This window comes from Pristis pectinata, chromosome 20 (assembly GCF_009764475.1).
Source record: "Pristis pectinata isolate sPriPec2 chromosome 20, sPriPec2.1.pri, whole genome shotgun sequence".
NCBI lineage: Eukaryota > Metazoa > Chordata > Chondrichthyes > Rhinopristiformes > Pristidae > Pristis > Pristis pectinata.
In genome coordinates this window covers 41,787,375-41,813,307 of record NC_067424.1, presented here as the reverse complement: position 1 = coordinate 41,813,307, position 25,933 = coordinate 41,787,375, and the positions used below count along the sequence as shown (strand labels likewise).

Here is a 25,933-nt window from a genome sequence, read left to right as displayed (position 1 = left end):
AAGGTCGGCTGATTCTCCGACACTGAGCCATGGTTATTGGGCAATGATCAGGAACAGGGATTCCGAAACTAACTTCCCCACCAATGCAGATTTACTGCGACGAATGAGGCAACACCTAGTTTGAATTACTCCTGTACCGAGGATCACTGATAAGGGCCGAAAGCCTGTGGGAATCCCTCACCAGCCACTTCCGCACAACGAGCATGGTGTAACTGAGAAATGAACGAGAGTAGGATCCCTGAATGATTAACATCCAAATAACCAGACTCACTGGGTAATGCTGGGAAATGAGCCTCCGTGAATCACCAACATCATCCTGGGATACCGAATCACCATGTAATTCTGAAAATAACGCTTGGCTTTGATGTTTTGCACTGTTTTATGCATGATTACATTTCATTAAATTAATTATGAATCAGACCGAGCGACAGCGCCATGAGGCACGTTTGCACTGATGTCTCTTTTCAATGTGAAATATCGTAGCCATGGCGGTGATGGACGTGCTGATGGTTGTTCTTGATGTGATCCCGAGGCACTTTCGGGCGGCTTATTCCTCCTTTGCATCCCGGTATCCCAGCCCCATGCCTTCCCGTTGAATGCAGCCACGAACAGATTTGTTGGTTTCTCCGTAATCTTCACGTCATCGACTTGTTGACACTTGTCACCAGAAATGGAAACTAAATCAATGATACAGATGAGATCATGGGGACAATGATTGTGCTGAACTGTTGCCATTGTTACATCACCTGTTACGGTCTTCACTGATTTCATGGAGCACAGGATATGATTGACGATGTTTTGACTGAACAAGTGCTCTTGGATCACAGGTCTGGGGAATGATAGAACGCTGCTATCATTTTACTGTTTCTTCTCTCTGCTCATTTCATCCTCTTATAGCATAGAACCATAGAAAATTACAGCATAGTAAAAAGGCCATTCGACCCTTCTAGTCTGTGCCTAAACGTTATCCCACTAGTCCAATTTACCTACACCCAGTCCATAACGCTCCAGACCACTCCAGTCCAAGTATCTATCCAATTTATTCTTAAAACTCAAGAGTGAGCCCGCATTTTCTACATCAGATGGCAGCCCGTTCCATACTCCCACCACTCTTTGAGTGAAGAAGTTCCCGCTAATGTTCCCCCTAAACCTTTTCCCTTTCACCCTGAAGTCCTGATACGATGATATGGAAAGCGGAACAAAACCAATGGAACATCACAGGAGGAGGTCAGTACAGCCTTCAGGCCCGCTCCGCTCTTCAATAAGATCACGGCCGATGTTGCCGTGGCCTCGGCAGCGTTTTCATCGGATTACATGTGCTCCTTGCCTCAGTTGTGATGTCAAAGTCCGGCAGTCTCCACCTTGAGTTTATTCAATGTTTCACCTCCTTAGATCTCAGGAGTAGAGAAATGCAGGGTGTCACAACACTCTGAAAGAAATCCCTCTTCATCTTCGTCCTCATTAGGGAATGTGTTATATTGTAACTACCATTTACATTTCTGCCTAAAGCCGAAATGATGCATATCGGGTGTAATTCATGATGACAGATCTCTTGGAATCGGTTTTGGGAATCAATAAAATCTACGTCCTGGATACAATAAGTGGGATTTGTGCTCCAGATGCTGAACTTTGCAGGAGCAGCCTGGTGATGACGACACGCAGACCAAGTGGGAGAGCTCCTGAAACACGGGATCAGATATCCATTCGCTCTTCCACTAAATGCGTCAAAGGTGCTGTGACCCAAATACACCGCGGCATCGAAAGTTCAGCATTAAGGCTCCTGGAAAGTCTCAACCACAAAAACCGACAACTCCTCAGAGTATGAGGTATTTTTCCCGGTTATATGATCCCTGGGACCGACATGTGCACAACAACCGAACATTCAAGCACACCACACTGAAGCGAAAGTAGACAGGGGCAGACACCATTCCCTCGGGAATATGACGGCAGTCGGCGGGCGGACTTCTGAACTCGAAACATTGCGGGAGGCCTGGAGTCAACGGTGCGCCCTTGTGCCGATGGAAAATGGCAACTGAGATAAATCACCCCCACCCTCCACTCCGTTAAGTCTCTTCCCCTGTTTACGACACCCACACCACCCCCACTTGTTGACGGAGCATGAGACATAAGAACATGGGAGTAGCAGTCGGCCACATCGCCGCTCAAGCCTGCTCCGCATTGAATATTATCGTTACTCTCAATGGTAACACGCCTCATGAAATTTCCTTGCACGGAGATAAATTCCTGAACCAGGGAAGATTGAAAACTATAATAATAAAATCAAGAACAGTCAACGCCATGACGGGAGCGGTGACCTGCGCTCAATCTCTAACCTTATCCAGCGCTCTCTACGCAACTTGAAGCTGTGAACAGCCCCTGTGTTTCGAGCGGTAAATGCCGAGGCCGCCTCCCACCCTCAGCTCGGTTTCTGCTGAGATTGAGAAATTCCATTCCCATTCCGAGGGCTTTGTTTCTCTTCTGTTTCACGGCACGTAACCGATACTCAAATAAAGCTGGACAGTAAGGAGTTAAGGGCATTTGTTTGTTCAGTGTGTGTGACTAATCAGTGACTCAAATTCCATCCGGAGAGATTTGCTCTGCTATTAATAGCGGCGTCAGTCCAACGTGTCCTCACACCGCGTCAGCGAGAGCGTCCCCACTTGAACCAGGAGAATCATCAAGATCCAAACACGGGGAATTGTTATCGATGAAACGATGTGGCTTGATATCTATTTTTACCTTGATTATTTTGAGAGAATATACTTCCCCGTGCTCGTTTGCATCGCTGTTCCAGGTATGCACCTCTAATTGGAGTATTAAATCTGCAGTACATGACATGTTCTATCACTGTTCATTGAATTCGCTCTCAGTGGATCTGGATATCAGACCCACAGTCCACACCCAGCTTGGCGTATTTTTAACTTTTGGTTTTATTATTGCAGACGTTTCTATTAGTTCTAAGTTCAGTAAATCTCACACCCTCAGTTTCCTGCACCTCACTTAATTTCCGTTGAGGTGAAGATATCGATCGCTTCTTTAAAGTGACTGGGTAACGAAAATTCCGCTCAAAATGGAGAAATGTCCGTCTGGCGGCTGCATCATTGGACTTCAGTGAGAGCGTCCCGCTGGAACCTGGAGAATCGGTAGGTTCAAAACACACTGGACCTCACACTCACATGCTCTCTCTCTCTCTGTCTCTCTCTGTCTCTCTGTCTCTCTCTCTCTCACTCACTCACACACACACACACAAACAAACAAACATTCTCAAATGTATACAGACGCAGTCACCGAATGTGTTTTTCTTCATTTCATTCAGTGTCCGTGCATCCGTCTGTCATAATTCCCTCCTGCTGTTTGCCTGAATTTGCTTTCACTTACCTTGATTTGATTATTTTGGAGAAGTCAGTCTGCTCTGTACTGAATGAAATCCAACCCCAAAATCTCGCCCTTCCCTCACACCACAGTTCTATTTATTTTATTTGAAGGGAATGTGTTACTTTTCCAAAGTCAAAGCGAACCCACTATTCCGACTTGGCTCCACGCAGGGAGACATCCGACAGTGAGGCACTCGTTTGGTTTTGCGGAGCTCAGAAAAATGTCAAAATATTTCACTCAGTCTCCTGGTCCGACTGCACGGATCACGTTCCTCCACCCGGACTGTGGATGAATATTTGTCCCGATGCTCTCACATTGCAAACACGGATGTTGTTGTCTGCCAGAGAGTTTATCACTGCGTTGTTCGTTCTGTCTCTTCCGATCTTTGCCAGAAGTAATCTCCATCAGCCTAAAATTATCCGTCTGCACTTCGTCTCTTCACTCTGAATTTGACCGTGTGACTGGAGAGCGTGTGTGGGGAAACCCGGGAGATTCCAGAGTTCACCGTCCCTGCATTCTGACAGATTCTGAGTGGCGATAATGTTACAACAGCTCTGGTTGTTTCAGAAATACCGTTGGGATGTCTCCGATGTTAGAGCTCGACTCTGTTTTCCATTGGAAACTGATAACACAATTCAAAGATCAACTGCAATTTAAGGTCCCGCCGCTCGACGACCACTCCCCATCCGAGAACCATAGATAAATATTGGGGTACCAAAAAAATTGTTCGAAACACGCATCCGGGCAAGAAGCGTCACTGGAAGATGAATCCGAGTTAACGTTTCAGGGGGAAAGTGTGAATGCTGTTTCTCTTTCAACGTTTCAACGTTTGCGGCATTTGTGTTTTCACATCAAATCCCCGGATCGTGTGTTCTTTAGGTCTATATTTTGAGGGAATTTGGAGAGAAATAAAACTTTTATGAGGGGTCACTAACATGAAGCAAAAACGTTGTCTGATTCCCCGGACTAACGCAAGGTCACCGCGTGATGATCAGAAGCAGCGACCTTATCTGACGTCCCCACACTGACCCAGGGACATGGGCAATGATCAGAAGCGGCGAATCTCCCTCAATCACTTTCCTTATCTGGGGACACCGAGTTGTCTTGTATTCCCCGCAGTGAACTCTTGGCTCTCGATCTCCGTGTTACTTGTTGTAATTTAAGGTTCCATAAAGTGAAAGATGAACAAGCGGCAGACAGAGACATCAGTCGGTCTCGCTGTCACGGCTCTTTCTCATCAACAGTTTCATCTCCAACATTAATTCCCATTCACTGATTTCCTGTCTGGTTAGTGATCCCGGTGTCCAATGGATAACCCGCCAATAATTCAACTTTGTCTCTGTATCACTGGCCGCAGGACACAGGCGAAAAATGACAGGTAATACTCAGTCAAACTCAGTCAAACATGTTGTACAAATCCAATTTGTATTTCTCTTCTCAGTCAATACCGTGACCATCGTGATCCTGTCGCGTGGAAAGTGCGGTCTCTCCAAGTGTGTCACTCGCTACCTGGTGGCCATGGCAGTGACGGATCTTCTAGTCACTGTCCTCGACCTGATACTGCGGCACATCCCAACTGCTTTTACGGAAAAATTTATATTCCTGCTTTACATCCCAGTGTGTTGGACTCACGCCTTCCTGCTGAATGTATCCACGGACTGTTCTGTCTGGTTCACCATCGCGTTCACTTTTGATCGGTTTGTGGCCATTTGTTGCCAGAAACTGAAAGCAAAATATTGCACTGAGAGAACGGCGGTTGTGGTTCTGGGAACGGTGACTGTGCTGAGCTGTTTCAAGGACATCACCTGGTATTTTCTGCTCAAGGATAAATATAGTTTAAACTTAGACCCAAGGATCTGTTTTATCTCGACCAATGCTTCTTTTTCAGAAGTCTGGGGAATGATTGAGTTTCTCCACTATATAGTCACCCCTGTGGTCCCATATGTCCTGGTTCTGCTGCTCAATGTTTTAACCATCAGACACATTTCAGTGGCCAGCAGAGCCCGCAGGAGACTCCGGGGTCCCTGCAGTGGGGAGGGTGTCAGAGACCCGGAGATGCAGAACCGCAGGAAATCCATGATTTTACTGCTGCTTATCTCCGCTAATTTCATCCTCTCATGGCTGATGCACATCGTGTACAAACTATGGTGGCAATTGTATTGGTTTTGGTTCTCTGTGTTTCCGGTTCACTGGTTACAACAAATGGGATACTGGTTCCAGCTCCTGAGTTGTTGCACGAACACTCTGATTTATGCCGTGACACAGACTAAATTCCGGCAGCAACTGAAGCTTGTGCTGAGATTACCCCGCACTCTCATTGCAAAATGCACTGGAAGGTGACGGGACCGGAATAAACAGCAGCAACAGAATTCATCCACGTCTCGTATTCTCACAGTCGTTGCCCCGCAGTCTCCGGTGCCCGCACCACCACGGGCTCGTAATCTACATACACACCCACGGTGCCAACCATCTCAGAAATCAACATTATCCTCTGACACGGTCCACAGGCTGTGGGTGTTTTCACTGGAAAAAAGAGCCATCTCGACTTCGAGCAATCGCTGCCCCGTGTCTGTGCCTCTCCGGTACCCGCCTGTTTTCGTTTCCACAGTTTTCGTTTTGTTTCTTATTGTCCCTTTGGTTTCATTTCTCTCCCCCTCTCTCTCTCTCTCTCTCTCTCTCTCTCTCTCTCTCTCTCTCTCTCTCTCTCTCTCTCTCTCTCTCTCTCTCTCTCTCTCTCTCTCTCTCTCTCTCTCTCTCTCTCTCTCTCTCTCTCTCTATTCTCACCTTCCTACCGTTTCCGTGCTTTCCCGCTGCCGTCACTCCGATCATCACCTCCCTGGCCTTCCCCTCTCACACTCTCACCCTCTCCCCTCTCATGTAAATATCGTGTAACCGTTGTGTATAATTTGTTTTATTTATGTTTTTCTTGTGAATGCTGCTTATATGATGTTACGCGCCTGTGATGGTTTTTCATTGCACCTGTGCATTACTGGACTGTGCACCTGACAATAAAATCGGCTTTAACTTTCGCCTTTCACTCTCTCTCTCTCACTGTCTCGTCATTTCCCAAGTGATCCCCACACTAACACTGCTCCCATCACACACAAAGTGCAGACATACACAAGGTCATAAACGCACAATTGTGTGAGTAAAAGAACTCATACGAACACATAGACAACCAGAACATCCTGACACTCTCATCCACACAGCCGCGCACACAACACCCCAACACCACAACACCACATGCGGGCGCAGATCGACATCGACAGAAACGAAAAGAAATAAAGAATACCACGGTCAAACATCTGCTTTCCAGTATCGACTTGGAAACCTTGATTTTCGCGAGTTTTAGCCGCTATTCTCTCAGCCGTTCCCTCTCTGGGTCAATATTCTGCCTACCCCCCCACCCCCCACCCCACCAGCCCTGTTCAGCCTGTTGTTCATCGTTCTGAGACTCCCACTCAGCAGGAACACTGTTTGCAGCGGAGCCGAACAACCGGCAGTAGGAAAGATCGGAAGAGAGAGAGAGAGAGACAGACAGACAGACAGACAGACAGACAGAATTCTCATAGACGGAGAGAAGAGTGAGAGTGCCGGAGATAGGGAGAGAGAAAGACGGGAAAACAGAGGGGTGGACAGAGAGAGAGACGGGGTGAGGTGGCCTCTGAACGGCCCACCTTTGGATCCTTCAAAGAACACGGGGCCCAGTCGCAAGATCTGCGAAGGAAAGCCTCAGTTCCACTGATGTGGGCACTTCAACGTTTGAAGTCTCTGCACGTATTCACACAGTCCGTCCAACGAGCACAGACATTCAGTCCCGGAGGAAATGTGAAGGGAACATTTTACACATAGAGGAGGCCATTAGTCTCAGGGTCACCCTGACGGGAGAGATGGAGACTTTCAGTCCGATCACACTCTATGGGTCCGAGGCCTTGGATGATGAGAAGCGGGGACGTTGGCCTGTACCCTTACACTAATCTCGGGTCATTGGGCAGTGATCGGAAGAAGAAATATGCGTTAATGTGCCCTTCCCCAACGCCCCAAAGGGTTACAACAACTGAGGCTGATATTGCACAGTTATCCCTTGTCACAGGTTCCCCCTCATTGACCCATTGCTTGCTGGGCGACGGTTAGGAGTCTGAACCTCAGCTCCTGACACAGGATCCGGGTGTCGGCATCAGGAGCTGTGAGCTTGCGTGTTGTTTCACCTCATCCAGTGATTCAGAGGGAGCTTCGGATGGGTCAAGACAACGATTGGCTCTTGGGCTGTGTGGTATTTGTTGTATCTTGCGGCTCTGTGAATTGGATTCTGAACCTCACAGGTCGACAGTGACATCTGCTGCTCACATTACAGTGTCCCTGTTTAACCTTTGCAGGAATAAATGCATCCCCCTCCCTCTACAAACTCAGTGCCGTGGTCTCCGCTGTTCTCTGTGAGAGACCTAACTAGGTGAAAACTCCATTTGGGAACTAGGTTCTAAATGGCAGCCCCCGTGTGCTGAGGCGCTGAACGCTGCTTCGGGACACTCCCGACATCAGAAAACCCTCCGTGCATTTTTCAGGGATTGAATTTAGAACTGTTTAGTCGAAGTAACATGTTTCCGATGGCGACGGTGTCCCGACCCTGCGTTACACGCCCTCAGGTGAAGCTTGTGCTGACTTCTCCCCTCGCTCTTCTATTAAAATGTATTCAGTGACGTCGCGATCAGAATAAACCGCGGAAACAGAACTCAGTACCGGTTCATATCAGCACAGCCTCTGCCTCGAAATCTTCCCTGCCCAGACTGCCTTCATATGAACACCGTCACAGATATCGCGGCAACACAACTCACCATGGACAGAGCGCACCTGTGAACCGTTCTGACCATCCCAGAAATCACCCCAACATCTGGGAAAACCACGGCCTGTGAGCTCCGTTTATCGGCGAATGGGTGCATGCGGTGTCCTGAACATTTCTAGTTCCAATTTACACACACCGTTTCTCCACCTTCTCATTCTGTCACTGCGCCCCCCACCCCACCCCACTATCTTCACGAATCGGTGTAATTTCTGTCTCCCCGCCCTGGCTCTGTTGTTCCCACCTCTGTGCACGGGTCCGCGTTAGTCTCAATCCTTCTTCATATATCGCAGGCTCTTCCCCGCTCACCACCTGAATTTCAATTTAATTTTCTTTTTCTTCTTCTCTCTCCCTTCTCCCTCAGTGCATCACTGGTCACTTCACACTCAGTTAACTTTCTCTCCCGTCATCTGGATGTTCACTTCAACAACAGACGACTGTCAGTTCCGGTAGGACCTTAAAGTGCACGGATCGAGAGAGAAATTGTAACCATCCCTCTGTCTGTCCTCCAACGCGCTCAGCGTCTCACCTGTGTAACTTCCTCTCCTCCCTTTTACATTATAATCATCTCATCCTCATCGCTCACGCAGAGACACAGACACACAGACACACACACAGAGAGAGAGAGAGAGAGAGAGAGATTAACAGATAAACAGGACCACGAATTCACACAAACAGGTCCCGAGGTAAGGTGCTGGTTTACTGTCCCAGCGACTCCGATACAATCAAACCCTCCGGTGCTGTCTGTGAGAAGTTTGCACGTCCTCCCTGTGACCTCGACTATTTACCCAGATGCTCCATTCCCTTGCACATCCCAATGACGCGCGGACAGTGTGTCATTTAGCCAGAATCTGTTGCCGCATGTGGTTGCACATAGAAACAAAGAAACATAGAAAACCTACAGCACAATTCAGGCCCTTCGGCCCACAAAGCTGTGCCGAACATGTCCCTGCCCTAGAAATTACGAGGCTTACCCATAGCCCTCTATTTTACTCAGCTCCATGTACCTATTCAACAGTCTCTTAAAAGACCCTATCGTATCCGCCCCCACCACCGTTGCCGGCAGCCCATTCCACACACTCACCACTCTCTGAGTAAAAAACTTACCCCTGACATCTCCTCTTTACCTACTCCTCAGCACCTTAAACCTGTGTCCTCTTGTGGCCAGCATCTCATCCCTGGAGAAAAGCCTCTGACTATCTGACAGAACAATACCTCTCATCATCTTATATACCTCTATCACGTTCCCCTCATCCTCAGTCGCTCCAAGGAGAAAAGTCCGAGTTCCCTCAACCTGCTTTCATAAGGCATGCTCTGCATTCCAGGTAGCATCCTTGTAAATCTCCTCTGCACCCTCTCTATGGCTTCCACATCCTTCCTGTAGTGAGGCGACCAGAACTGAGCACAATACTCCAATTGGGGTCTGACCACGGACCTATATAGCTGCAACATTACCTCTCGGCTCCTAAATTCAATTCCCCGATTGATGAAGGACAACACACCATATGCCTTCCTAACCGCAGAGTCAACCTGCGCGGCCGCTTTGAGCATCCTATGGACTCGGACCCCAAGATCCCTCTGATCCTCCACACTGCCAAGAGTCCTACCATTAATACTATATTCTGCCATAATATTTGACCTAACAAATTGAACCACTTCACACTTATCTGGGTTGAACTGCATCTGCCACTTCTCAGTCCAACATTGCGTCCTATCTCTGTCCCGCTGTAAACTCTGACAGCCCTCCAAACTATCCACAACACCCCCAACATCTGTGTCATCTGCAAACTTACCATCCCTCCACTTCCTCATCCAGGTAGTTTATAAAAATCACAAAGAGTAAGGGTCCAGAACAGATCCCTGAGGTATACCAATGGTCACCGATCTCCACGCAGAATACGACCCTTCAACAACCACTCTTTGCCTTCTGTGGGCCAGCCAGTTCTGGATCCACATTGCAATGTCCCCTTGGATCCCATGCCTCCTTATTTTGTCAATAAGCCTTGCATGGGGTACCTTATCAAACGCCTTGCTGAAATCCATATACACTACATCTACTGCTCTCCCTTCATCGCTGTGCTTAGTCACATCCTCAAAAAATTCAATCATGCTCAAAAGGCAGGACCTGCCCTTGACAAAGCCAAGCTGACTATTCCTAATCATATTACACCTGTCCATACAGAGAGGTGTTTAGATGGGGTGGAGTTTGTTAAGTGTGTTCAGGAAGGATTCTTGACACAACATGTAGATAAGCTTAAAGAGGAGAGGATGTGCTTGATTTACTATTGAACGGTTCCCTTATACAATGAGACCTCACGATCTATCTTTTAATGAACTTGCACCTTATTGCACTGCACTTTCTCTGTTGCTCTGACACTTTACTCTGTACTGTTATTGCTTTTAACTATACTACATCAATGCCCTCTGTACTAACATAATCTAACTTGTCACGAACCAGCAACAAAAGAAACACACTGAGCATGATTCAGTGTTAAAAACTATTTTATTAATCACTACTTATGATAATACGTAAAATAAAAGTAAAAATGTTAGTATGTTAGAATTCAAAAATGTTAAACCTCGAACGTTAACCCCAAAACTAAACTCTTTGTGTGTGTGTGTGTGACAAAGTCCCAAACTCCAAGTTCCGGAATGGTTCTTAAAGTTCAGTTCCGCAAGCCATAAGGTGAAACATGAGCAAGGGCTTCTTCAACAACCACCGTTGTCAGAAGATAAGACGTAGATGTAGAGCACATAGGGAGAGTAAATACGAAATCCAAATGTTCCACGATGGAACCCAAACGACACTCCAGTGTTTACTCGGTAGTGACTTCCTCACCCCGAAAAGCATCCGAATCGTGGTCGTCCACACACAAATACCTGTTTCCTTCTACAGGTCAGCAACAAAGTGAACTCCACCGGATTACTTCCAACTTCCATACATGGATTTCAGTGGCAAACACAGTTATAGTTTCTCATCCCTCGATAGAGAAAACAAGCAGGCTGGTGTCTCTCACCCTTCTCTCTCTCTCCTTCTTCTTCTTCTGACTTCTTCAACAACGTCATTACGTCCTTTATCTTCTATTGACGTAAGCACGCCCCACACACACATACACACACACTCTCTATCTTAAAGGGACTTCCACTGAGTCCGTAACACCTCCCACCTAAAAAAAAATTTTCCCAAGAAAGATTTAACCGCGCATACAGTTAGTAATGTTAATGATTATCATGCTACACAACTACAGACTATCAGATTAGTACAGATACATGTTTCCCATTTAACATCGGGAAAGACAATCAGCAATCACATTATCTTTGCCTTTAATGTGAGTTATCATGAGATCAAACTCTTGCAAAATTAAACTCCAGTTTAACAGCCTTCTGATCTTGTTTGTGACTCGGCTCAGAAACACCAATGGGTTATGATCTGTATATACAGTCAATGGTTTCTGAGTGGTGCAAACATATACACTGAAATGTTGCAAGGCTAAAACAAGCGACAGTAATTCTTTCTCTGGAATAATTCTTTTGATGCTCATTAAATTTCTTTGAAAAGTAAGCTACCGGATGGTCAATATCATCAAGGTCACCCTTCTGCAACAACACAGCTCCTGCAGCTTCATCACTGGCATCTACTGCTAATGAAAATGGATTTTCAAAGTCAGATGTTTTGAGCACAGGATGGTAGCATAAAATGGCTTTCAGCTTCTCAAATTCTTCTTGACAAGAATCTGTCCAAACAAACTTTACTCCCTTCTTCAGAAGATTAGTTAGGGGAAGAGCAATATCAGCAAAATTTTTACAAAATTTTCGTTAATATCCAACCATTCCCAAAAATCTTCTAACAGTCCTCGTACCCGTGGGAATAGGGAACTCAGATATTGCTTGAACTTTTGCCTGAACAGGAGCTTGCTTGCCTTGACCTACAACATACCCAAGATACATCACAGTGGCATGGCCAAATTCACTTTTAGCCAAGTTAACTGTAAGGTTAGCCTTGGAAAGTCTTTCAAACAACCTTTCTAACGCAGAGATGTGATCTTCCCAAGTATCATTCCCAGTCACTAAGTCGTCAATGTAGGCATCTGTATGTTTTAACCCATGAATCACTGAATTAATCATTCTTTGAAATGTTGCCGGAACATTTTTCATTCCAAATGGTAAAACATTGTATTCATACAATCCAGAAGGGGTTACAAAGGCTGAAATCTCCCTTCTTCTATCTGTTAATGGAACACGCCAGTACCCTTTTAATAAGTCAATCTTTGTAAGAAATTTTGCCTTTCCCACTCTATCTATGGAATCATCCACCCTAGGAATAGGGTAAGCATCTGACTTTGTTACAGCATTCACTTTCCTGTAATCTGTGCAAAATCTAACAGTTCCATCAGGTTTATGTACAATAACACAGGGCGAACTCCAATTCGAAGTTGAATGTCTAATAATATCATTTTCCAACATGTATTTTATTTCCTGATCAACAAGTTTACTTTTTTCCACATTCATTCGATATGGGTGTTGTTTGATTGGTTTTGCATCCCCAACATCAACATCATGGGTAATTATCGATGTTCTGTTTGGAACATCTGGGAACATATTTTTAAATTTTAAAATTAATTCTCTCATCTGTTGTTTTTGTGAAACTTGTAAATGGTCCAACTTTGTTTCAAGGTTCTCCAGGATATTTTGGTTTTTTAGTTTCGGTGGAACAATATTTGGTCTAAATTGGCCTTCCTCAACATCAACATCAGGCATTCTAGAAACAACCTTTACATCATCCACCAAGGCCACAACTGAATCCCTCTCATAATAAGGTTTTAGCATGTTTACATGACAGAGTTGTGTTTTCTTGTGTCTATCTGGTGTTTTGATTATATATGTTAGATCAGTCACTCGAGATTCAATAACATAGGGTCCAGAAAAACGAGCTTGCAAGGGATTATTTTGGCTAGGGAAAAATACCAACACCTTTTGCCCCACTGCGAATGTCCTAGGCCGAGCACGTCTATCAAAATATGTCTTCATTCTTATCTGGCTAGTTTTCAAATTCTCTCTCGCTAGCTGGCAGACTCTCTCCAACCGAGTTTTAAATTTTTGGACATAGTCCAACAGACTCAAGTGCACTTCCTCATTAACCCATTGCTCTTTTAACAATTCCAAAGGTCCTCTCACCCTATGTCCAAATACAAGCTCAAACGGACTAAATCCTATTGACTCCTGGATTTATTCTCTAACGGCAAACAAAAGTAAATGGATACCTTCGTCCCAATCCTTTGTGTTTTCAAAGCAATACGTCTTCAGCATATTTTTGAGAGTAGAATGAAATCTCTCCAGAGCTCCTTGAGATTCCGGGTGATATGCAGATGATACAATTTGCTTTGCTCCCAGCTCATAGACTAGTTGTTGAAAACTTTTTGACATAAAATTACTACCTTGATCAGATTGGATTTCTTTTGGCAAACCAAACATGGTAAAAAATTTTAAAAGAGCCTTTGACACCGTCTTGGCCTTAATATTTCTCAGGGGCATTGCCTCTGGAAATCTAGAAGTGGCACACATAATGGTTAACAAATACCTATTTCCAGTCTTAGACTTTGGTAATGGGCCAACACAGTCCACAATCACCTTCGAAAAGGGTTCACCAAAAGCAGGAATTGGTTTCAATGGAGCCACAGGGGTTTTTTGATTTGGTTTACCTACCATCTGACATGTGTGGCAGGTTCGACAAAACATCACCACATCTTTTCTCAAACCAGGCCAATAGAATTGTTTCAAGATCTTCCCTACAGTTTTATTCACACCAAAATGACCACCCAAAGGCATACTGTGGGCCAGGTTTAAAATCTCATCCCTATAAACTTTTGGAACAACAACCTGATGAATAACTTCCCATTCCTCAGTAACAGGAACATGAGGAGGTCTCCATTTCCTCATTAACACTCCGTTTTTGACATAATATCCAGTTGGCACTTTTTCAATCTCCTCACATGAGAGAGCTTTTTCTTTCAATTCTGTCAACTCAGGGTCCTTTGTCTGTTTCACCATAAAATCCTTCCTCGACAAAGACAAATCTTTAAATACAGGCTCACTATAAGGATGTTGATCCTCCAGTGAAGACAGAAAAGTCTCAGATAAGGCATCATAATTTTCTTCCTGTTTAGGACTGTCAAAAGGAACCACATCAGACTGCACCGGACTGTCTGTCTTGGCTAATTCTCTAGCTCTAGCTCGAGTCACCGCACATGATGGGTAAACATCTGGATCATTCTCAGACTCATCAATCCTTGGTTTGGTTGTTAACCGTACCACAGGAACAATTTCTCCATCTGCAAGGTCATTTCCCAATAACAAAGAAACTCCTTCCACTGGCAACCTAGGTCTTATCCCTATCTCGACTGGTCCTTCTACGAACTTTGACTTTAAAATCACCCTGTGTAAAGGGACAGACATGGTGTCATCTGTAACGCCTCGCACTAGATTTACCTCACCAGTGTCACTTTCTTCACCAAAATTTAAAACACTGTCCAGCAAGAGAGATTGACTAGCCCCAGTATCTCTAAGAATTTTCACTGGCACCTGGGGTGACTCATCATTCAGTGAAACAGAACCCTCTGACACATAAGAACGGAATTCCTTTCTCACCTCCTCCAACATTTCCACTTTTACCTCTTGAAAGGACTGATCTTTAACAGCATCTCCTAAACCTTTTTGATTTTTAATTACCTGAAAGCAAGCATTGGGCACAGCTTCCTTCCTTTTCTTCAAAAGGGCACAATTAGATATCACATGGCCAGGTTTCCTACAGTAATAACAAGTACGCTCAACAGGTTTCTCCAGCCCTGGCTTCTTTTCATCCTTCCCTTTTTGATAACCTCCCAATTTAATCTCCGGTTTACCTGGATTGTCTTTGTAACTCTTTTGAAAGGTTTTAGGTTGTCCCCATTTTGATTTATGGGTTAAAGCATAATCATCTGCCAACCTAGCAGTTTCTTGTAAAGTTTCCACAGCCTTTTCATTTAAATATGTTGTTAACTCAGCTGGAACACATCTTTTAAAGTCCTCCACCAGTATCAATTCTTTCAATTTATCAAAATCCCCATCTACATTTTTAGCCAGGCACCATCGTTCAAAACATATTCTCTTTCCATTGGCAAATTCCATATAAGTCTGATCTGCAGATTTCCTCAAGTCTCTAAATTTTTGTCTATAAGCTTCAGGTACCAATTCATAGGCCTTCAATATAGCTTGTTTTACCTTGGTATAATCAGCTGCATCCTCAGCAGACAAAGCAGAATAAGCTTTTTGAGCTTTACCTTTAATCACACTCTGTACCATAAGAGCCCATCCTTTCCTTGGCCAGTTTGAACTCACAGCAACCTTTTCAAAATGTTGGAAATACTGATCAACCTGATCTTCCTCAAAAGGAGAGACTAATCGAACCTCCCTGCTGCCTGAAAAACCATCATCAGAATCAGATTCCGAACACTTTCGCTTCATTTGTAACTCATGCTGCCTCTGTTTTTCCTTCTCCTCTGCCTCAAACTTTAACCGAATTAGTTCCCGTTCCCGTTCAGTCTCTAACTTCATCTGAGTTATCTTTTGTTCGGCCTCTAATTTATCTCGTTCGGCCTCTATCTTTAACTGGGTTTGTTCTCGTTCAGCCTCTATCTTTGCCAGCTGCACCTGTGCCTCAGAAATTGCTATTTCACTGCCAGGAAACTGTTTTAACACTTCCTTCTCAAACACCTTCTTTTCCACATAATGGCCAGCTATCAGTCTCTGAATATCTGCCTTTCTCATAGACTGCTTTACTTCTGTAAGGTTTAGCCTTGTAGCAATCTTTATCAGATCATCCTTTTTCGCCACCTCCAATCCCTTTTGGGTTGGTGACTCCAAAAATGCCTTAATATCCATTTCTGTTGGTTTCCACACACACAAGCCAATTAAAAAGAATTTATCAGACCTCCCTCAAAAATCTTTGGATTGAGTCCCGAACGAATCCCGTCAATCTGGGGAACGATCCCAGACGACACTCGTTAATCTTTGGATTGGATCCCGGACGAATCTCGTTAACCTTGGGAACTATCCCGGACGAGCCCCCAATTTTGTCACGAACCAGCAACAAAAGAAACACACTGAGCATGATTCAGTGTTAAAAACTATTTTATTAATCACTACTTATGATAATACGTAAAATAAAAGTAAAATTGTTAGTATGTTAGAATTCAAAAAAAAACCTCGAACGTTAACCCCAAAACTAAACTCTTTGTGTGTGTGTGTGTGACAAAGTCCCAAACTCCAAGTTCCGGAATGGTTCTTAAAGTTCAGTTCCGCAAGCCATAAGGTGAAACATGAGCAAGGGCTTCTTCAACAACCACCGTTGTCAGAAGATAAGACGTAGATGTAGAGCACATAGGGAGAGTAAATACGAAATCCAAATGTTCCACGATGGAACCCAAACGACACTTCAGTGTTTACTCGGTAGTGACTTCCTCACCCCGAAAAGCATCCGAATCGTGGTCGTCCACACACAAATACCTGTTTCCTTCTACAGGTCAGCAACAAAGTGAACTCTACCGGATTACTTCCAACTTCCATACATGGATTTCAGTGGCAGACACAGTTATAGTTTCTCATCCCTCGATAGAGAAAACTAGCAGGCTGGTGTCTCTCTCCCTTCTCTCTCTCTCTCTCTTCTTCTGACTTCTTCAACAACGTCATTACGTCCTTTATCTTCTATTGACGTAAGCACGCCCCACACACACATACACACACACTCTCTATCTTAAAGGGACTTCCACTGAGCCCGTAACAAACTGCACTGTGTAATGAATTGACCTGTACGATCGGTTTGCAAGACAAGCTTTTCACTGTACCTCGGTACAAGTGTCAGTAATAAACCAATAGCAATACCAAATGTTTATAAATGCTGCCTCTCAGGATCTTCTCCATCAGCTTACCAACCACTGAGATAAGACTCACGTCTATAAGATCCTGGGCAATCTCTACTCCCTTTCTTTAACAAGGGAACAACATACGCATCACTCCAATCTTTGGGAACCTCTCCCGACTCCATCGATGATGCAAAGATCATCATCAGAGGCTCCGCAATCTCCTCCTTCACCTCCCACAGCAGCCTGAGATACATCTCATCCGGTCCCGGCGACTTATCCAACTTGATGTTTTCCAAAAGGTTTAGTACCTCCTCTTTCCTAATATCTACATGCTCAAGCTTTTCAGCCTGCTGCAAGTCCTCACTGCATTCCCCCAGATCTTTTTCCGTAGTGACTACTGACGTAAAGTATTCATTAAGTATCTCTACTATTTCTTCCGTATCCATACACACTTTCTCATTGCTGCACTTGATCGGCCCTATCCTTTCACATCTTATCCTCTTGCTCTTCACATACTTGTAGAATGTCTTGGGGTTTTCCTTAATCCTGCCCACCAAGGCCTTCTCATGTACCCTCTGGCTCTCCTAATTTCCTTCTTAAGCTCCTTCCTGTTAGCCTTATACAGTTCCAGATCTCTAACATTACCTAGCTCTCGGTACTTTTTGTAAGCTTTTCTTTTCCTTTTGACTAAATTTAGTATAGCCTTTGTACACCACGGTTCCTGTACCCCCTCGTGACTCCCTGTCTCATTGGAATATGCAGAACTCCACCCAAATATCCCCTGAATATTTGCCACATTTCTTCTGTACTTTTCCCTGAGAACATATGTTCCCAGTTTAAGCTTCCAATTTCCTGCCTGAGAGCCTCATAATTCCCGTTTCTCCAAGTAAACGCCTTTCTGGTCTGTCTGTTCCAATCTCTCTCCAATGCTATTGTAAAGGAGATAGAATTATGATCACTACCTCCAAAATGCTCTCCCACTGAGATATCTGACACCAACGAGGTTCATTTCCCAACACCAAATCAAGCACAGCCTCTCCTCGTGTAGGCTTATCTACATATTGTGTCAAGGATCCTTCCTGAACATACTTTACAAACTCCACCCCATCCAAACCCCTCACCCTAAGGAGATGCCAATCAATGTTTGGGAAATTAAAATCTCCCATCACAAACAACTCTGTTATTATAGCACATTTCTGGGATCCGCTTCCCTATTTGCTTCTCGATATCCCTGTTACTATTGGGCGGTATCTAAAAAAACACCTAGTAAAGTTATTGACCCCTTCCTGTTCCTAACCTCCACACACAGAGGTTCCGTAGATAATCCCTCCTCGGCGCCCACCTTTTCTGCAGACGTGACACTATCTCTGATCAACAGTGCCTCTCCCCCACCTCTTTTGCCTTCCTCCCTGTCCTTTCCGAAACATCTAAAACCCAACACTTGAAACAACCATTCCAGTCCCTGAGCCATCCAAGTCTCTGTAATTGCCACCACATTTTAGCTCCAAGTATTTATCCAACCTCTAAGCTCATCCGTCTTGTTCATAATACTCCTTGTGTTAAAATAGACACATCTCAAACCGGCCTGAGCACGTCCCTTCTCTGTCACCTGCCTATCCTCCCTCTCGTACCTACTACTAGTTTTCTCTATTTGAGAGCCAAACACCTCTTCCCCAGTCTCTCCAGTTCGGATCCCACCCCCCTACAATTCTGGTTTAAACTCTCCCCAGTAGCCTTCGCAAACCTCTCCGCTAGGATATTGGTCCCGCTGGGATTCACGTGCAACCGGTCCTCTTTGTACAGGTCATACCTTCCCCAAAAGAGGCCCCAATGATCCAGAAATCTGAATCCCTGCTCCTTACATCAATCCCTCAGCCACGCATTTAACCTCCTCCTCATTCTATTTCTGTACCCACTGTCGCTTAGCACAGGCTGTAATCCGGAAATTACTACCTTTGAGGTCCTGCTTCTCAACTTCCTTCCTAACTCCCTATAGTTTTTTTTTTCAGCACCTCATCCCTTTCCCTACCTGTCGTTGGTACCAATATGGACCACGACCTATGGCCGTTCTCCCTCCCTCTGCAGAATATCTTGGACGCGATCTGAAACATTCCTGGACCCTGGCACCTGGGAGCCAAACTACCTTCCGTGTTTCTTTCCTGCGTCCACAGAATCGCCTGTCTGCCCACCTAACTATAGAGTCCCCTATAACTAGTGCCGTCCTCTCTCCTTCCCTACCCTTCTGAGCCACAGGGACGGACTCTGTGCCAGAGACACTGCCACTGTTGCTTCCCCCAGGTAGGCTGTCTCCCCCTAGAGTACTCAAGCAGGAGTACTTATTGTCAAGGGGTACAGCCACAGGGGTACTTTCTCTGACTATGAGCCCCTGCTGACTGTCACCCTGACTGTGATTTCGTTGACAATTGTTCAAACGAATAAAGATTTCCTCCAACAAACAGATCCTGAAAACACATGATACCCGATTTGTCCCATTCTTTAAAAACTACATCAGTCATAGAAGGTTTAAAAAACAATTAGAAAAAGTGGGACTCGACAATGAAAATCTCCATAAACCAAAATATTTTCTAAATTGTAAACAAATCCTCAAAGCATGTTTAACTACTAGATTATCAGTTAGTTTGTTTAATAATGAAGGAAGTGAAAAACCAAGCAAAGAAAGAATAGAATTTTTTTAACAGAGTTAGCTTCCGAAGAAACCCAAGCTGGACAATGCTCATGATTAATGTAATGTAGCCAAACATAAGATTTCGTATATTGACTGCCCAGTAATGAAAGCTGAAGTTCGGGAAAGTTAAATCTCCGTTCTTTTCCACATTCTGAAGGTGAGCTTTATTTAATCTAGGATGTTTATTTTTCCATATGTAACAAGATATAATTGAATCATATGCGTGCGCAGAGCGGGCCGAATGGCCCGTTTCTCTGTTGTATTTTTCTACCGGTTTCTGTGATAAACGACTGAGGGAAAAGTGTGTTGGTGAACGAGGAGAGAAGGATGGAGTGACTGACAGGAGGAGAATGGAGTGAATGCAGAGGGTTGAAATGAGTGACGTGAGGGAAAGTTGAGGGGAGGGATTTCAGTTCCTCAGGAAGGAGGGATGGATGGTCAGGAGTCAGGAGCGAGGGCTGGGACCTGAGGTGAGAGGGGAGGGTTGGGTGAAGAGGGAGGTGTGAATGCTGTGGGAAGATAGTGTGACTGGGTTTGGAGGTTTAACCTGTTTGACACTGGCCGATCATTAATGTCTCTGCACATGATGTTCCCTCCCAACTCTCCATCCAGAGCAGCTGTTCCAGCAGGGTTTTATCCCTTTCCCACACAATATTTACCTGCTGGATACACAGTGGGACACAAGTCGGGAACCCCAGGGAGCAAAAACCGGAGAACCTGGTCCGGGTTTGAACAGCGACCCAGCAGGGTCCGCACGCTCGGTTCACGGTGCTGGGGATCATTGAAAGCAATGCTGCTCTCCGTGTTCAGTCCCTGAAGTTCATCCCGACTTTCATCCCTGGGATTCATACAGAAGATCCTGTGTTGTGGCCATCCAACGTACCACAGGATGACGGATGCGGGAGTAAGGGTGTGATGGTGGTGGGGTGTTGTGGTGGGAGAGTGTGATGGTAGGTGAGGAATCCAAGGTTAAAAAAATTCATCTCGTCATTCAGCTGTATTTTCAACATGTTATTGATAAACAAGTTACTCTTTCAGTCTGTCTGTTACATCTTTGATTAATTCTCAATGATTGAATGTAATGGTTTGATCGAAACAATAAAAAACACATTCGTGCTCCTGGAATGTGCCTCTGTATTTTTTTTCTGTATTTCGGATGCATATGATAGTACACAGTAGTGTCGATTGCATATTTCTTCTTTACTGCAGCTGTGAGGTTATGTTCATTTAGTCACGTTCTTAAAAGTAATGCAATAAAGACAAAAATACACATGTATTTCAGATAACTTGCTGATCAAGGAGAGCAATCTAGGTCGATTAAGAGGGCACAAAAATTGCTGGTGGCACTGAAAGTGAGGATAGTCTGAGGTTACAGAATGATGTTCATTACCTAGGAAAATGGGCAGAGAAATGGTGGTTGGAATTTAATCCGAACGAGTGTGACCTGATGGCTTTTGAGAATACAGCTAGGACGGACGTAATCAATAGTGGGGCCTTGGGGAGTATGGTGTAACACAGGGATGCTAGTGTCTCAGTATTGTATCTGTGGCTGTAAGTTTTTTTAAACACTCCTGGGAAACTGCACTGCTGAGTCAGAACCGCTGGAGGGAACCTCCCTTTAACAGCGCCAAAACTGCAGTGATCATCTGAAGCCGAGTTCAGTCCTGAAACTGGACGTGTCATAGAACTCATAACAGAGCAGCAAAGGAACAGGTCCTTCAGTCCACCATGCCAAATTAAATGAAATCACTTTGCCTGCACATGATCCATATTCCTAATTCCCTGCACACTCGTGTATAAAAAGCCTCTGAAACACCACTATGACGTCAACCTCTAACACCATCCCTTGCAGCACAATCCAGGGATCTGCTACTCACTGTTAGGGGCGGGTATAACTTGCCCCACACATCTCCTTTAATCTTCACCCCAACCCCTGACCTAAAAGGCCTGTCTCCTGGTATTTGATATCTCTACCTGGGGAAAACAAAAGATTGTGACTGTCTATGCCTCATATTTTACCAGCTTCTCTCAGGTCTCCCCTCAACCTTCCATATTCAGAGAAAAAACGAAGTTTTTACAACCTCTCTTTATGATTCGCATGTTCTAAGACAGGCAGAGTCCTTGTCACCTTCTTCTGTGCTTTTCCAAAGCGTCCTCCCTGTAATGGAGCGACCAGAATGGCACATAATGCTTCAAAGTGTAGCCAAACCAAAGGTTTATAAAGCTGCAATTTGTACCTACTGCACCAACCAACGAAGGCAAGTGTACCACACACCCTGTGTACCACCCGAGTCACTTGCGTGGCCACTTTCAGGAAGCTATGAATATCAATGCTGTTAAATCTCCTATCGGTAACTCTACACCTTCCCGGAACATTTGACCTCCCAAAGTGCAACTCCTCACACTTGCCCAGATTGAACTGCATCTGCCACTTCCCCACCCACAGATGTACCTGATCGATATCCTGCTGGATCTTTTGACTGCTCACAACTCCGCAAACTTTGTGTCATCGAAAATCTCACCAACCTACCCATTCACATTTTCATCCAAGTCATTTATATTTGCATATCGCAAACAGAGGTCCCAGCACTGAAGCCTGCGGAACACCATTGGTCAGTGTCCTCCAGCCAGAATAACACGATTCCACCACGACCCTCTGTCTTTCATGAGCAGGCTGATACTGAATGCAGACTGCCAAGTAACCGTGTATCCCATGCATCTTTATTCTCCAGATCAGCCGAACATTATGACCCTCCAACAGCAAGGGCGGACCCACACACAGCCTGGCACCCAACCCCAAGCGCAGCCCCACACACACCCTGAACCACCAAAACCAACAGCAGCCACACACATAGCCTGCACCCCAAACACCAACCGCAGCCGCACACACAGCCTGACCCCACAACACCAAGGCCAGCCCCACACCCAAGATAAAGGGCAGACTGACACACAGCCTGCCCCCTCAAGACTAAACGCAGCCCCACACACAGCCTGCCACCCGACACCAAGGGCAGCCCCACACACAGCCTGCCACCCGACACCAAGGGCAGCCCCACACACAGCCTGCCACCCGACACCAAGGGCAGCCTCACACCAAGTGCAGCCCCCGCGAGACCAACCGCATCCCCACACACAACCTGCCACCCCACACCAAAGGCCACAAAACACCGGGTCGCCCAACAATAAGGGCAGCCCCACACAAAGCCTGCACCCACAAGACCAAACGCAGCCCCAAACAAAGCCTTCCCCCCAAGACCAACCGCAGCCCCCCACACAGCCTGCCCACACAAGACCAACCGCAGCCCCATACACAGCCTGCCCCCTCAAGCCTAAGGGCTGCCAGACACACAGCCTGCCCCCTCAAGCCAAAGGACAGCCCCACACACAGCCTGCCCCCAAGCCCAAGGGCAGCCCCACACACAAAGAGCCCCACAAGCTCAAGTGCAGACCCAAACACAGCAAGACCCTCAAGCCAAAGAGCTGACACAGACACAGCCTGCCCCCCCCCCCGAAGACTAACCGCAGCCTCACACACAGCCTGCCCCCTCAAGACTAACCGCAGCCCTCCGGAAGCCCCACATGCAGCCTGTCCCCACAAGCCCGAGGCAGCCCCACATGCAGCCTTCCCCGCTAGCACGAGGAAGCTCCACACACAGCCTGCACCCCCAAGACCAAGGCCAGCCCCACACACAGCCTGAAATCCAACATCAAGAGCAGTCCGACACGCAGCCTGCCCCCCACTCAAGACCAAGGGTAGCCCCACAGACAGCCTGCCCCCGCTAGATCAAGGGCAGCCCCAGACACAGCCCGCCCCCCAAGACCCACCGCAACCCTTCGCTCAGCCTGCCCGCCAAGACGAGCCACAGACCAACGCACAGCCTGCACCCCAAGACCCAGGGCAGCCCCACACACAGGCTGTCCCCCGCAAGACCAAGGGAAACCCCACGCCCAGCTTGACCCCCCGGAGAACAAGGGCAGCCCCAGGCATAGACTGCCCCCCAAGATCGAGCAGCCCCACCCACAGCGTGACCCCACAAGACCAAGGACAGACCCACGCGCAGCCTGCCCCCCCCAAAGAACAAGGGAAGCCCCACGCACAGCCTGCACCACCAAGACCAAGGGCAGCCCCACGCAGAGAATGCCCCACTTATCAAGGGCAGCCCGACTCACAGCACACCTTCCCGAACAAGGGCTGCATCAAGCTCAGCCTGCTCCCCAATACAAGTGCATCCCCACACGCAGCCTTCACCCCCAAGACCAACCGCAGCCCCTCGCTCAGCCTGCCCCCCAAGGCCAGCTACAGGCCCACGCACAGCCTGCACCCCAAGACCCAGGGCAGCGCCACACACAGCCTGCCCCCCCCCCCCAAGTACAGCACCAAACACAGCCTGTCCCCCGCAAGACCAAAGGCAGCCCCACGCCCAGCCTGCCTACTCGACCTAGGGCAGCCCCACGCTCAGCTTGACCCCACCAAGACCAATGGCAGCCCCAGGCATAGACTGCCCCCCAAGATCAAGGGCAGCCCCACCAACAGCGTGACCCTCCAAGACCAAGGCCAGACCCAGGCGCAGCCTGCCCCACCAAGTACAAGGGCAACCCCACACACAGCCTGCTCCCCCCGCAAGACCAAGGGCAGCCCCACACATAACCTTCCCCCTCAAAACCCAAGGGCAGCCCACACACAGCCTGCCCCCCAAGACCAAGGGCACCCAAAACACAGCCAGCCACCCCAAGCCCAAGGGCAGCCACAGACACAGACTGCCGCCTCCAAGACTAACCGCAGCCCCACACACAGCCTGCCCCCTCAAGATAAACTGCAGCCCAACACACAGCCAGCCCCACGCAAGAGACTGCCCCACTTATCAAGGGCAGCCCGACTCACAGCACGCCCTCCCAACAAGGGCTGCATCAAGCACAGCCTGCTCCCCAATACGCCATCCCCACACGCAGCCTTCACCCCCAAGACCAAGGGCAGCCCCAAACACAGGCTGTCCCCCGCAAGACCAAAGGCAGCCCCACGCCAAGCCTGCCTACTCGACCTAGGGCAGCCCCACGCTCAGCCTGACCCCACCGAGACCAATGGCAGCCCCACGCACATCCTGCCCCCCAAGATCAAGGGCAGCCCCACCCACAGCGTGACCCTCCAAGACCAAGGCCAGACCCAGGCGCAGCCTGCCCCACCAAGGGCAGCCCCATACACAGCCTGCACCCCCCCCCAGACCAAGGGCAGCCCCACGCAGAGACAGCCCTACATGACCAAGGGCAGCCCGACTCAGAGCATGACCCCCGCCGAACAAGAGCTGCGTCACGCACAGCCTGCCCCCAATACAAGTGCATCCCCACACACAAGCTGCACCCCCAAGATCCACCGCAGCCCCACACACAGCCTGCCCCCGTCCCACCACAACCCCACGCTCAGCCTGCCCCCCAAGACCAGCCCCAAACCCACGCACAGCCTGCACCCCCAAGACAAACCGCAGCCCCACACAATGCCTGCACCCACCAAGACCAAGGGCACCCCAAACACAGACAGCCACCCCAAGCCCAAGGGCAGCCACAGACACAGACTGCCGCCGCCAAGACTAACCGCAGTCCCACACACAGCCTGCCCCCTCAAGGTAAACTGCAGCCCTACACACAGCCTGCCCCCTCAAGACCAAGGGCACCCTACACAGCCAGCCACCCCAAGATCAAGGGCAGCCCCACACACAGCCAACTCCCCAGGACCAAGGGCAGCCCCACACACAGTCTGTCCCCCCAAGACCTAAGGCTGCCCCAAACACAGCCTGCCCAACCAAGACCAAGGTCAGCCCCACACACAGCCGCCCCCCCCCCGACTCCAAGCGCAGCTGCACACCAAGGGCAGCCCCACACAAAGCCTGCCCTGCCAACCCGAGGGCAGCCCCACACACAGTCTGCCCTTGGACTCACACCCAGGGTGGTCCCCGCGAGACAAACCGCAGCCCCACACACAGACTGCCCCCCCACAAGCCCAAGGGCAGCCCCACACACAGCCTGACCCCCAAGACCAAGGCAGCCCCACACGCAGCCTGACCCCCCCAAAGCCCAAGGGTAGCCCCACACACAGCCTGACCGTTTAAGACCAAGGGTAGCCTCACACACAGCCTGCCCCCCGAA

At 47.5% G+C, this 25,933-nt stretch overlaps 1 protein-coding gene across 1 annotated transcript; it reads left to right on the top strand.

Annotated features, from left to right (window-relative positions):
- Positions 1-485: 485 nt before the first annotated feature.
- LOC127580739 (cell surface glycoprotein 1-like) lies at positions 486-25,563 on the top strand. The gene is made up of 3 exons (XM_052034544.1): positions 486-568; positions 1,636-1,819; positions 23,542-25,563. Exons 1-3 carry the CDS (start codon positions 486-488, stop codon positions 25,561-25,563), a joined length of 2,289 nt encoding a protein of 762 aa, XP_051890504.1.
- The last annotated feature ends 370 nt before the right edge of the window (positions 25,564-25,933 follow it).

Excerpts from the sequence above, each read along its gene's own strand:
- LOC127580739 (XM_052034544.1), top strand. The coding sequence starts at position 486 with ATGGCGGTGATGGACGTGCTGATGGTTGTTCTTGATGTGATCCCGAGG. Across the intron at positions 569-1,635 it reads TATTCCTCCTTTGCATCCCG|GAGCAGCCTGGTGATGACGA; the intron begins GTATCCCAGCCC and ends TGAACTTTGCAG. Across the intron at positions 1,820-23,541 it reads AAAACCGACAACTCCTCAGA|ACCAAGGGTAGCCCCACAGA; the intron begins GTATGAGGTATT and ends CCCCCACTCAAG.